The sequence below is a fragment of the Rosa rugosa genome, chromosome 1 (assembly GCF_958449725.1).
Source record: "Rosa rugosa chromosome 1, drRosRugo1.1, whole genome shotgun sequence".
NCBI classification, from domain to species: Eukaryota; Viridiplantae; Streptophyta; class Magnoliopsida; order Rosales; family Rosaceae; genus Rosa; species Rosa rugosa.
The window spans coordinates 6,874,847-6,888,527 of record NC_084820.1 but is presented as its reverse complement, the minus strand read 5'-3'; the positions used below and the strand labels follow the sequence as shown (position 1 = coordinate 6,888,527).

The 13,681-nt window shown below is 37.7% G+C and overlaps 1 protein-coding gene across 1 annotated transcript; it reads left to right on the top strand.

The window, feature by feature from the left end:
• Positions 1 to 294: 294 nt before the first annotated feature.
• LOC133713585 (myosin-17-like) lies at positions 295 to 12,731 on the top strand. The gene is made up of 38 exons (XM_062139623.1): positions 295 to 618; positions 1,727 to 1,855; positions 2,127 to 2,270; positions 2,362 to 2,507; positions 2,608 to 2,764; positions 2,918 to 2,976; positions 3,261 to 3,420; positions 3,519 to 3,668; positions 4,042 to 4,178; positions 4,265 to 4,411; positions 4,570 to 4,671; positions 4,749 to 4,806; positions 4,897 to 4,998; positions 5,161 to 5,198; positions 5,399 to 5,525; positions 5,619 to 5,789; positions 5,955 to 6,086; positions 6,210 to 6,319; positions 6,448 to 6,508; positions 6,905 to 7,082; positions 7,441 to 7,646; positions 7,829 to 7,948; positions 8,037 to 8,135; positions 8,235 to 8,456; positions 8,923 to 9,062; positions 9,201 to 9,312; positions 9,402 to 9,452; positions 9,552 to 9,632; positions 9,717 to 9,887; positions 10,017 to 10,172; positions 10,276 to 10,485; positions 10,861 to 10,998; positions 11,077 to 11,147; positions 11,283 to 11,382; positions 11,509 to 11,565; positions 11,659 to 11,796; positions 11,942 to 12,024; positions 12,116 to 12,731. Exons 1-38 carry the CDS (start codon positions 616 to 618, stop codon positions 12,237 to 12,239), a joined length of 4,590 nt encoding a protein of 1,529 aa, XP_061995607.1. The 5' UTR covers positions 295 to 615; the 3' UTR covers positions 12,240 to 12,731.
• Positions 12,732 to 13,681: the final 950 nt, after the last annotated feature.

Sequence of the window (13,681 nt, the reverse complement as noted above, 5' to 3'; positions counted from 1 at the left end):
CTCAAATAACACTTTCAATCCGCCGTCCAGGATGCTTAAATGGAGAGTGGAGTCAAAAAGAGATGAAAAAGGCAGTCGAAAATGGAAGGGCGTTTCGGTAAATAAGGGGAACTACCTGGCCGAAATGCTTGGTATTTTCATTTTCGGTGGGGCTTAAATACCTCTCTCTCAACATTGTCGGATTTAGAGCCGAAAGCCACTGTTTGTGGAGGTCACGAAAGAGCCCTCTTCTCTCTCTCTCTCTCTTTCAAAAGGACCCCAGAGCTGACCAGAGCAGTAAAAAAGAAGCAGAAAACTATTTTCTAGAGAGAGAAACTCTCACACCAACTCAAGCAGCTAAAAAAAAAATCCTAGAGAGAGAAACAACGAGAGAAGCCTGTTGCTTAGCTTTTCCGTATATAAGCTTCCATACCTCAATTTCGTAACAGAGAAAAATTCCAAAAGAAATTAAAAACTTGTTCGGTTGCTTTTATCGTCTTCTTCCTCCAGCTCGAAATTCAAATTTCGGTTTCTCCGGTGGAAGCTCCTCCGGAGCTCACCGGTCGGTTTGCTCTCCGATCTGACTCGGTCGCGTATCGGATGAGCTAGCGGAGGCGATCGCCGAGCAAAATCGATATGGTAAATTTGGAAGAGAGGTTTTTGTTTTAGATGATTTCTTTGATTGTATGAGTTTTGCTCGGATTTAGTTTTTGATTGCGAAAATTTGAAGAGATTAGGATGTTTGATATGTATGATTTTTTGGTTAATTTTAAGTCTGTAGCTATAATTATGTTGCAATGGTAATACATGAGGATTTTAGTTTCTTGTTTTTCAAATTTGGTTTGTATGCGGTATATTTGGTAGCGCTGAATTCAGAGAATATGAATAGGTAGGTATTAGGGTGAGAAGAAGAACGAATGAACGGATTTAAGTATTGATTTAGATGCTAGTGCTGAAGTCTGAAGCATTGTACGTGGTGAAAGCAATAAAGTTTTAATGGACGACTCACCAATTCGATTGCATTTACGGGGTAGTTATGTGATTTGTTGGAGTAGATGTCACATACTGAATAATGTTCTTACCAAAAATTATACCTAGGGTAGCAACGTAAAGTCTGAAATTGATGAAGACTGTGGAGATTGTATTTTTGATTGGCTTTGTTAATTAAGAAGGATTTTTAATTTTGGTTGCTCACTGCCATGGCAATTTCTATGCATGATGTTGTTTGTTAGAATGTAGCTTTTGCAATGAGTGTGCATAGAACCCCACCGATATGTTTCTGTCTTTTGACAATTTTTATAGGCATATAGTATCAATTCTACTTCTCAAGACGCTTGCTAAAATTTGCAATGAAATGCTTTGGATAGCTCTTTTCTAAACAATAGGCTGATTATGTACTAACTTATATCGGGTTGGCTCTTGATATTAATTCCTTTTCAGTTTTCTTCCTCTTGTTTCAACTTTTATTTTTAATTTTTTTTATTTTTAATTTTAAGTATTGCATCTTTGCTGTTCTATGAGCTTTGCTTTAGTATGATAGAGACTGGTTGTTGCTAAATGCTTCATTCATTTTAGATAATCCAAATAATTTGGTGATCCTGTTAATTGATATTGCTTGCTTTTTATATTTGTATGCTAATGTGTGAATATTTGAATCTTGTGTTTCAGTAATTTGTGCATTGTGACAATTATAGTTTCTTGTAGTTTGATTTAACTGTTTCCAATTTTTATGTGGTTGTGTTTTCAGGCTCCGCCAGTTAACATTATTGTAGGCTCTCACGTCTGGGTTGAAGATCCAAAGGAGGCATGGGTTGGTGGAGAAGTGTCCCGAATTAATGGTGAAGAAGTTCACGTCCAAACCAAAAATGGGAAAACAGTGAGTCATATTTAATGCAATATCTGTGTCAACTTTGTATTTAGTGATGGGAGAATAAAATTTTGTTGATTAGAAACTTCAGTTGCTCCAATGTAGAGCTTTTCATGTGATTAAGATATTATCTGCTTTGAACTTATATCAACATTCATTTAGTAATTTAAAGTGGAAATTTGATGTTTAACTGTTTAAGTAATCCTGAATTTCATTGTACATATGATCACTTTGAACTCTGAGGTCTTGTAACTTTTACTAACTGTAAATCTGATTGCAGGTTGTTACACATATCTCAAAAGTTTTTCCTGAAGATACTGAAGCTCCTCCTGGTGGTGTAGATGACATGACAAAGCTCTCATATTTGCATGAGCCAGGAGTTCTGCATAATTTGGCTGCCAGATATGAACTTAATGAAATTTATGTAAGATACACACATTTCTCCTTTTTCCTGCGCTGAAGAAATTTTCTATAGTAGAAGTTTTTGTTTGCTTATTCATTGTATATCTTTCCAGACATACACTGGCAATATATTGATTGCAGTAAACCCATTTCAAAGATTACCACATATGTATGACACACATATGATGGAACAATATAAAGGAGCTGGATTTGGGGAGTTAAGTCCTCATGTTTTTGCAATTGCGGACGTTGCATACAGGTACTTAAATATGTCTTGTCAAATGTGATATATATTTTCTCGATTCACCCACCACGCTTTCTCCTGGTCATCTTCTTACTACTTCAGTACTGTGTAACAGAGCAATGATCAACGAGGGAAAGAGCAATTCAATTCTGGTCAGTGGGGAGAGTGGTGCTGGTAAGACAGAGACAACAAAGATGCTTATGCGATATCTTGCATACCTTGGAGGGCGATCTGGTGTAGAAGGACGGACAGTTGAACAGCAAGTTCTAGAAGTATGATGAAACTATATTCTTTCCTCGGCCTATAGTTAAAATTTAATATTCTTTCTCAATATATTTCTTTAAAAGTTAGAATAGTTTACAGTCCAATTCAGTTTAGGATGTTTACCGTTACCTGAATGGTTTTTTCTGGTTGATTGTTTACAGTCCAATCCAGTTCTTGAAGCTTTTGGCAATGCCAAAACTGTCAGAAATAACAACTCTAGGTGAGTATTTGTTAACTCTGGGATTGTTGTGCAAATTTTTAAATGAATTATGGAATACATTCAATATGAAATGAAAGAAAGTAATAGGATACACGCTCAACAGTCTGGAAATGTTTGCTAATCCTAATAAAGAAAAGAGTTGAGGCTGCTTTTCTCTAGTTGTGGGAACTCTGGGTCTTCAGTACCCGCCATTATGATTTATTGTAATCTGTAGAAAATATCACGAACAGGAAGTTGGTGTACATTTTTAATTTCTCAATCTCTGTTCTGTTTACACAATGCAGTCGTTTTGGTAAATTTGTGGAGATCCAGTTCGACAAGAGTGGGAGGATCTCTGGGGCAGCTATACGAACTTATTTGCTTGAAAGGTCTCGTGTTTGCCAAATTTCAGATCCTGAAAGAAATTATCACTGCTTTTACCTTCTTTGTTCTGCACCACCTGAGGTATGTATAATCTGTTCTGCACCACCTGAATCATATGTTATGCTGCCTGTACCCACGATGGTAAGCGATAATATACTTTGATTCTTATAACTTTTCAGGATAGAGAGAAATTTAAGTTGGGAAACCCTAAAGATTACCATTACTTGAATCAATCTAGTTGCTATGTGCTTGATGGAATAGATGATGGCGAAGAATATGCTGCAACGCGAAGGGCTATGGATGTAGTTGGGATCAGTGACGAAGAGCAGGTTGGTGTTTCCAGAAGTTCTACAATATAGTTTGTATGTGGTGTTTACATTTAGTTCGATAATAAGAGTTTTTTTTTAATTTAGGGAGAATTCCACAAATGGTCACTCAACTACGACTCATTCGACACTTTGGTCACTCAAGTTTCAAATATATCACTTTGGTCACTCAAGTATTACACTGTCATTCACAAAAGTCACCCAAGGGGCATTTTTTCTCACAACAAAGTGACTTTTGTGAATGACAGTGTAATACTTGAGTGACCAAAGTGATATATTTGAAACTTGAGTGACCAAAGTGTCGAATGAGTCATAGTTGAGTGACCAAAGTGACTATTCTCCCTTTAATTTATTAATTTATAATTATTCTTTTCAGGATGCAATTTTTATGGTGGTAGCTGCAATTCTGCATCTTGGAAATGTTGAATTTGCAAAAGGAGAGGATGTTGATTCTTCTGTCATTAAGGATGAGAAGTCTAGATTCCATCTTAGTACGACAGCTGAGCTGCTTAAGTATGCCCTATTTGACCTTTACTGTGTTGGATGCATTTCCAATAATATGATTGTTAATGCCAGACTTCATTTGTGCTTTATTGTAGGTGTGATCCCAAGAGCTTGGAAGATGCTCTGATTAAACGTGTAATGGTAACACCAGAAGAGGTCATCACGAGGACTCTTGACCCGGTGTCTGCATTGGCTAGCAGAGATGCCTTGGCTAAAACTATTTATTCACGTTTGTTTGACTGGTAATGTGACTTCCTTACCACTGTCTGTATGTACTTGTGTCCATGCATATGCAGCCTATCCACATTACTATTGTAATATTATAGAATATAGTATAGACTTTAAGCCTATCCACATTTATTCCAACCAGTTCTAATATAGTTTTCCTTAATCTATACAGGCTTGTGGAGAAGATTAACTTCTCAATTGGTCAAGATCCAAACTCAAAATCATTAATTGGAGTTCTTGATATTTATGGGTTTGAGAGCTTTAAGTTCAATAGGTAAAATGTCAGCTTTAGATATTCTCTTTTGCATTGTAAGATGTGGTCTTTTAGTTGACATGGTTTCTTTTGAATAGTTTTGAGCAGTTTTGTATCAACTTTACAAATGAGAAGCTGCAACAACATTTCAATCAGGTTGGTAACTTTTGGCACAGGTCTCTCTTACTCTTTAATACAAATACTTGGTCAGTTGTAATCAAACTCTTTTGCAATTGCATCCTGCAGCATGTCTTTAAGATGGAACAGGAAGAATACACGAAAGAAGAAATCAATTGGAGCTACATTGAGTTTGTTGATAACCAAGATGTGCTGGATTTGATTGAAAAGGTGATATATTGTTGGTTGCTGTAACCTTTTTCTGACTATCCAACATGGCTAAGATGTTCTACATGATTACAAACTCATAATGTTTATTTTCTTTAAATGACAGAAAACACAATTTCTAGTTATTTCCTATTTATATTAACTTGAGTTGTTTTAATTTTTCAGAAACCTGGAGGAGTAATTTCCCTCTTGGATGAAGCCTGGTATGTGGCTAATATTTTACTCCTGCATTTTCTCCCCCTAATATGTTTGATGTCTTTGCAAGATATTACTCGCTCTAGCTTTGGATGTATACTGCTATCCTCTATTTTACAATGTGCTGTTCACGAACTCTTCTACTCATGCTTGCATATTTATATTCTTCCTTTTGGTTGGACTCATGTTGGTTCATTGCTTGGCACAGTATGTTTCCTAAATCCACACATGAGACGTTCGCTCAGAAGTTATACCAGACATTCAAAAACAACAAGCGGTTTATCAAACCTAAGCTTTCTCGAACTAGTTTTACCATCTCTCACTACGCAGGAGAGGTATAGATGTTTGGACCATTACACATGCCCTGTTACTCTGTAACATTCTTGTAATCTATAATTTTGTACTAACAGATCGCCATTTTATTTCAGGTGACTTATCTAGCTGATCAGTTCATTGATAAAAACAAAGATTATGTGGTGGCGGAACACCAGGATCTATTGACAGCCTCCAAATGCCCTTTTGTGGCAGGGCTATTTCCTCCACTTCCAGAGGAATCATCCAAGTCTTCAAAATTTTCATCCATTGGATCACGCTTCAAGGTGTCACTCTCAGATATTTTTTATGAGCTCTTTAAATTGGATTAAACATATTAACTAACTTATTTTGCTGAGTTTTAGTCTCCATATGGTTGGTTCCATTTTTCAATATCAAGAAAAATAAAGTTATGGAACAACAGTTGAGTTTCTTTTTTCTCAAAAATGCAGTTACAACTTCAATCTTTGATGGAGACCTTGAGCTCAACGGAACCTCACTATATCAGATGTGTGAAGCCAAACAATGTCCTCAAGCCTGCTATTTTTGAGAACTTCAACATAATACAACAATTACGTTGTGGTGTGAGTATGAGCTGCCCATACATTTATCTTGTGCTTCATTCATGCTGTATTATCTTCGAAAAATTATCATTTGGAATCCTGTTATGTGGGTAGCTTTATATAAGTCATTAATATATGTTACAGGGTGTTCTTGAGGCGATTAGGATCAGCTGTGCTGGATATCCTACCAGACGTACATTTTATGAGTTTCTTAACCGCTTTGGGGTTCTTGCTCCTGATGTTTTGGAAGGAAAGTAAGTATTTATTTTTGACTTCACTATTTCTTATGCTTTATAAAATATGGGCACTGATTCTTCTTGTGGGATGCATATATATATATATCAGAAGAATTACTAACTGTTTTTAACTTTTTCCTAAACAGCTCTGACGACAAGGTTGCATGTCAAATGATCCTTGATAAGATGGGATTGACTGGTTATCAGGTGATTCAAATTGCCATGTATATATCATCTTGATGATGTTACTTATCTATGGCTGTTGGAATAGTGTGGCCCTTATATACCTTATGTTTTTTATACATGAGCTTATCTGTTGTTTGTTAGCTCTTAAGGTGAGGCCATCAGTGCACCAACCCCGACTGTGGCCCTCTCATGAATTTTATCTAAACCTGACTGTCCATACCTATTGCTATCGCTAATAGCTATCTGTCATTTCTTTGTGTTTCCTTGTGCATACTGCTAAACCCTATTCTATAGATGCTGCTTAAGTTGTGTCGTTTGAAGTTTCCAAGTGTATTTTACTTGGACTGTCACAATTTGCCAAACATTTTTTCAATGTTGTTGTTTTCTAATTTTATTTTTTCAAACATGCCTTGGCAGATAGGCAAGACAAAGGTCTTCCTAAGAGCTGGTCAGATGGCCGAGTTGGATGCTAGAAGAGCAGAGGTACTTGGAAATGCAGCGAGAACCATACAGAGGCAAATTCGTACCCATATGGCACGCAAAGAGTTCATTGCAATACGTAAAGCTGCTATTCAATTACAATCCTATGTGCGAGGTATCTTCTTAAATTCCACTTAAATAGTGCTTCCTTGATACCTTTTGCTTTTAATTGAATGGCATTTATTTTGCTGTGGCACAAAGCCAATTATTAGTCGACATTGTGAGGATGTTGAACTTTAAATCATGAAACTCTAATATTTATTAATGGGAATGATCATTGGGATATGATAATGAGTAAAATGGGGTATAATAATTTAAAAGTATCATAAAGCTATTATTTCATACCAAATGAAACTTTCTCAATCACACTGAATTCAGAAAAGTAGATGAGATATCCCTTGCGCTGGAATGTATGCTATTCTATTAATTGATTCTTATATCCTCCAGATTATAACTGTATTCTTGGTATGTAGGTATTTCTTCACGTGAAATATTTGAGCAGCTGCGGCAAGAAGCAGCAGCTGTCAAGATACAGAAAGGTTTGCGGAGATACATTGCGAGGAAATCCTACTTGACAGTTCGGTCGTCTGCAATCACATTACAGACAGGGTTGAGAGCAATGACTGCTCGAAATGAGTTCAGATTCAGAAAGCAAACTAAGGCTGCAATTCTTGTCCAGGTCCTATTTTCATTCATCTCCTGATTGAGTTGTCTTAAAATTTAGAAAAGAAAGTTTGGGAACTTTTAGATGAATGTTGCTAATTTAGTTTGCATGATGACAGCAAGAACAATAATGCTTCTTTTCATGTAAGTTGTTCAAGAGAAATAATGTCAAGCGGTCATTTTGTTGGTTGCTTGCAGGCTCATTTGCGTTGCCACATAGCATATTCATATTATAGGAGTCTCCAGAAGGCTGCAATAGTTACGCAGTGTGGGTGGAGGTGTAGGGTTGCCCGGAGAGAGCTCCGAAATCTCAAAATGGTTTGGAATCAGACTCCTTGATGTAATTTTGTTTTTGTAGGAAGATGTAATAGTTTTGTAATTCCACTAACTATTTAAATCGATTTAGGCTGCAAGAGAAACAGGGGCCCTGAAGGAAGCTAAAGACAAATTAGAAAAGCGTGTGGAAGAACTTACATATCGTGTGCAACTTGAGAAGCGATTAAGGGTAATTCTATTTTTAAACTTAATACAGAGTGTCCTAGGAGGGAAAGTGGAAACAATCTTAGTTGCACTGTAAATTAATTTTTGTTGAGTTGAAATGCAGACTGATTTGGAAGAGGAAAAAGCCCAAGAAGCTGCTAAGTTGCAAGAAGCTTTGCATGCAATGCAAATACAACTGGAAGAAGCAAATGCAAGAGCAATTAGAGAACGAGAAGCAGCTCAGAAGGCAATTGAAGATGCTCCTCCTGTCGTTCAGGAGACTCCTGTATTAATTCAAGACACTGAAAAGATTGATTCATTATCAGCTGAGGTGGAGAATTTGAAGGTGTGCACTATAACTTGGATTTGCTCGTTCTCTGTCAATGAAATATCTTCTTCTCTGAGTTCTACCAGTTTGTCATAGTAGCACTTGTAAAGTTTTAACAAGAATACTAATGCATTTTTCAACTAAGCCAGATAAATAATGATAGATCTCAGTGATTTCTCTATTTAGTAGAGGTCATGTCTCTAATGCTGACATAAGAGACAATGAGATTTACCCAATTGGTTGTGCGGGTTTTGGGTTAGGAGTTCTGACCCAAATGTCGGGTGGGTGAGCTCAGGCTCAACTATTTTGTACTGAGCTGGGAATGTTCCCAGCCTTAGCACTGATCAACAGTCGTAGTTGGGGTTGGTTGTAGCCTTAAAATAGCTATCAATGTTTGTATGACATGTGGAGCACATAATTGATGATTTACCTTAAAACTGAGCTCATGGGTATGCTGACTTGATGGGGCGTTCCAAACGTACAGACCATGCTACTGTCAGAAAGACAGGCAGCCGAAGAGGCCAGGAAGGCTTATAATGATGCTGAAGCTAAAAGTGCAGAGTTGGCCAGACAACTTGACGATGCTGGCAGAAAGGTTGATCAGCTTCAGGAATCTGTACAGAGGTTCGTTAACACTTTCTATGGAAGCCAGAGGCAGTTAGTTCATGCCTGACTGACTCGAGATTTACTTTCTCTCTCACTCTCAGTCTCTTTTTTGCTGTGAAGTCATGTTCACTCAGTTGATTGTTTTCCATAATTCAGGCTAGAGGAGAAACTTTCCAGCACAGAGGCGGAGAATCAAGTACTTCGTCAACAAGCACTGACCATGTCACCGAAAGCTGTGTCTTCAAGACCAAAGACGGTGATTATTCAGGTATCTATTGTATTCAGGATCCTCATTCATTGTTCTTTCATTTGCATTATCATGTAAGCTCATGGATGGGTGTTTCTTGAACTTTGCAGAGAACACCAGAGAATGGGAATATTCTAAATGGAGAGTCCAAGGTCACATCCGTAAGTGAATGCCTTTGCTTCTATAAATGAAAACAAACTTTTAGGGGATGGTTGATTTTCTTTTTACTTGTATTGCTTATTGTTTGATATATGCTTCAGGATATGACTCTTTCCGTATCAAATGCACGTGAGGCTGAGTCAGAGGAAAAACCGCAAAAATCTCTCAATGAAAAGCAGCAGGTAAGGGGCTATTTCGTGCACTCTTATCTTAGTTTTCACTTCCCCTTTCGAATATGTTATCACATATCTACTTTCTATTTTCAGGAGAACCAGGAGTTGCTGATCAAGTGCATATCACAAGATTTGGGTTTTTTCGGGGGCAGACCAATTGCTGCTTGTGTCATATACAAATGTCTTCTTCACTGGAGGTCATTTGAAGTGGAAAGGACTGGCATTTTCGACCGTGTAATTCAAACAATAGCTTCAGCCATAGAGGTTAGTAGCTTTAGTGGTTTTAAGAGATCCAAGCCTGATACTTGGCCACAGTTTCTTAATCTCATCAGTTCGAACATATGTTGAATACTCTTTACAAATAATTGTGCTCGTAAAATTTCCTCATTACAGGTTCAGGACAATAATGACACATTAGCCTATTGGTTATCTAATACCTCAACTTTATTGTTGCTACTCCAACATACACTTAAAGCAAGTGGAGCAGCTAGCTTGACACCACAACGGCGGAGAACATCATCAGCCTCTCTTTTTGGAAGGATGTCTCAGGTTCGAGGCAGTTAAACATTTGTGCACCTTTAATATTCTGTTGGATCATATCGTTTCTTATCCTACTTTTCACCCCACTATTCATTGTTACCCTCAATCTTAGGGTTTACGGGCCTCTCCACAAAGTGCGGGACTCTCATTTCTTAATGGTCGAGGAGGACTTGGTAGGCTGGATGACTTACGGCAAGTTGAGGCCAAGTACCCTGCGTTATTGTTTAAGCAGCAGCTGACTGCTTTCCTTGAGAAGATATATGGAATGATGAGAGACAACTTAAAGAAAGAGATCTCACCATTACTCGGATTATGTATCCAGGTGGGTTAGCTTAATATTTTGTGGAACTGCTACAGTTGGCTTTAATGTAAATAAATAGAGAAAGAAGCCATCATATCTTATAAGTTTCTGACAAGAAATTCTAAATATCCCTTTGTGGTAATCTATAGCATCCATATCTATAAAATTGTAAATTTAAGAAACTGTTTACAATAAACCGAAAGAAGTCTTGCTAACAATAAAGAAATTGACAACTCTGTCCTTGCCCTGAAATAGTTTGTAATTCTTACACGCACATCATGTGTGGCAGACACATAAAGACTTTGGATAACCAGTGTGTCAGAGTTGTGGATATCTCCTCATTATGAACTTGGACAGCAAGAAATTTACCTTTGTTTCTTTTTTCATACAATGCAGGCACCGCGGACATCACGGGCTAGTTTAGTGAAAGGACGGGCCCAAGCTAATGCCGTTGCTCAGCAAGCTTTAATTGCTCACTGGCAAAGCATTGTGAAAAGCTTAGACAATTACTTGAAGATAATGAAAGCAAATTATGTGAGTTCTATAGTTCCCGTAGATGTTGAAATTAGTGATTAGTAAAGTACTCTCTTATATTATTTGGCTTTTATGCAGGTGCCTCCCTTCTTGGTCCGCAAGGTGTTCACTCAGATATTCTCCTTCATCAATGTTCAGTTATTCAATAGGTAGATCCAATCAGTCCTCTCTCTGTCTCTCTCTAATATATATATCATCCTTCTGTCGTGCTTTTAATCAGTTTTCTGTAACAGTGGTCGCTTTCTCTATATCTTACATGGCTTCTATTCAATTATGTTTTGCAGTCTTCTTTTGCGGCGGGAGTGTTGTTCATTCAGTAATGGGGAGTTTGTAAAAGCCGGATTAGCTGAGTTGGAACAGTGGTGCTATGGGGCAAGTGAGGAAGTAAGAGCCATGCAGCACTCCTATGAATGACTTTTTGTGCTGCATTCTTATATCTTGGGCTCTAAGCTTCAATTATATTCAGCATTCTTATGTCTTAGACTCTTACCTGAAATATTTTGTCTACAGTATGCAGGCTCAGCTTGGGATGAGTTGAAGCATATCAGGCAGGCCGTTGGATTCCTGGTAAAATTCATGGCCATAATCTTTTAATTGCAATAACTGGTTATTATTAGTATTGCAGAATTAGCTGACTTGTTACGTTTCTTCACCATTCAGGTCATACATCAAAAGCCGAAGAAGACCTTGAACGAAATAACCAAAGAACTCTGTCCTGTGCTTAGCATACAGCAGCTGTACAGGATCAGTACAATGTACTGGGATGACAAATATGGCACACATAGTGTGTCTTCAGATGTAAGTTCAAAAGGCGCTAGATTTAATAATCTATGCTATCCATTATATAGTGTTTAGTTTGTTACCTTTGTCCTTGGATTTTGGTTTTCCAGACCCTGTTTCTCTTCTTAAAAACATTTTAAATAAACTCTTCTGGATTATACAGGTTATATCAAGCATGAGAGTCATGATGACCGAGGATTCCAACAATGCTGTAAGCAGCTCTTTCCTACTAGACGACGACTCAAGGTAATAATCCATGTTTCTGAATCACAGTGGGATTGATAGCTCAATTTTTTTTCCCCTTCTGTTGCTTATGTTTTATGAACTTTAAATCCAGCATACCATTCTCGGTGGACGATATCTCTAAGACAATGCAACAAGTAGATATAACCGACATTGAACCTCCACCGTTGATCCGTGAACACTCAGGATTTGGGTTCTTACTCCCCCGCTCAGAGTGATGTTGATGGTCATAGTCTCTGATGTTCAAATCAGTCCTCATCGTTATATCCGAGACGCAGAAGTACATCAATTGATGTGCTGAAACCTGTGCATACAGTCTCATCGTTTGTACTCATCCATGTGAATAGTGCTTGTTTTATCAGCTCATGGCTTCTATCTTGGTTTGATGGATGGCCGGGCGAGTTCATTCTTTTCCCTCAAGTTTTATCAACAGGAGGGCATTTGTTAGTTAGTCATATCACAATTTATGTGATGAAATGCCTGGTAACAGGCATTGTTGGTGCCCAGTAGCTTCTTGTTTTTCGGGTTTAAAGGAAGGTCGTCTACTGGTTTTTGAGTGAAAGCATTTTGTTAGGGGTCGTTATTTTGTGGTTGTGGGAGCAATTTGTAATTAAGTGGTGTAATATTCTTTTTTTCTTTATTCTAAAAGTAGATGGAACCTCATGTATAACAACAATACAGGTTATATATTTATTGGACTTTGTTTTATATGTTTTCTCTTGCATCAACTTTGGCTTCCCATTTCGGGTTTAGTTGATAAGGGTTTTGGATTGAGATCTGATCTCACTTTTCGTTTGCAATGTTATATAGAACCTACAGTGAACTTTTACCCCCCCCCCCCCCCTGTGGGACTGTCTAATCCATTGTCCTTAATATTGGTAAGAGTTGTTCTTCCTGGATGTAATAAGACCTTTACCCCTATGAACTCGAAGGATTTAGGTCAATCTGAATCTGATTGACAAGAGATTTAATAAAAAACTAAAATAAAATAGAGGATCATGCGATAAATGGTGCCATTACACTTTATCACCGAACTTGAAGAAAATGGTGCCATCATCCACCGCATGACCCTTGATTTGTCATAAATTTGCCCAAAATTTATTTCCTCTACCCTATCCAAAGGGTTAAAAACTAGGGATTTAGGCTGGCATTGAAACTGTCCCATTTGTAGCCCAACCTATGTACCGAATTTATGCCACCGGCCATGCACAACTACTTTGGACCCCCTTGAGCAAAAGCTACTCTGTCCATTCGCTTTGTATTCAAGTGCTTGATTGGTGCAGCAATGGGGCCTGCTAGGCTTACTTAAATTGCCAAAAAGGATGCTTATGGTAGCTGGATTTGATGTGCTTCTCTTTTTGTTCCTAAATGCACTTTGGGGGTAAAACCACATTTCAAAAACTTTTGTTGATTCAATGCTAGTTATCAATTAGCTTGATCAGTACCGGAGATGGTTAAGGCTCGTCCCGAAAGAGATATCTGTACAGAGGTTCCGGTCCCCATTTTAGAGTACTCCACACTCCTTAACTTGCCTAATAGGGCTCATACCATTCTTGAATTTAAGTTGTTGCAATCATTTCTTTTTTTTGGTCTGAGTTGCAATCATTTCCTGTCCCGGATTCTGTTTCATCAGTGACTTCTCTTTTACTTTAAACCACCC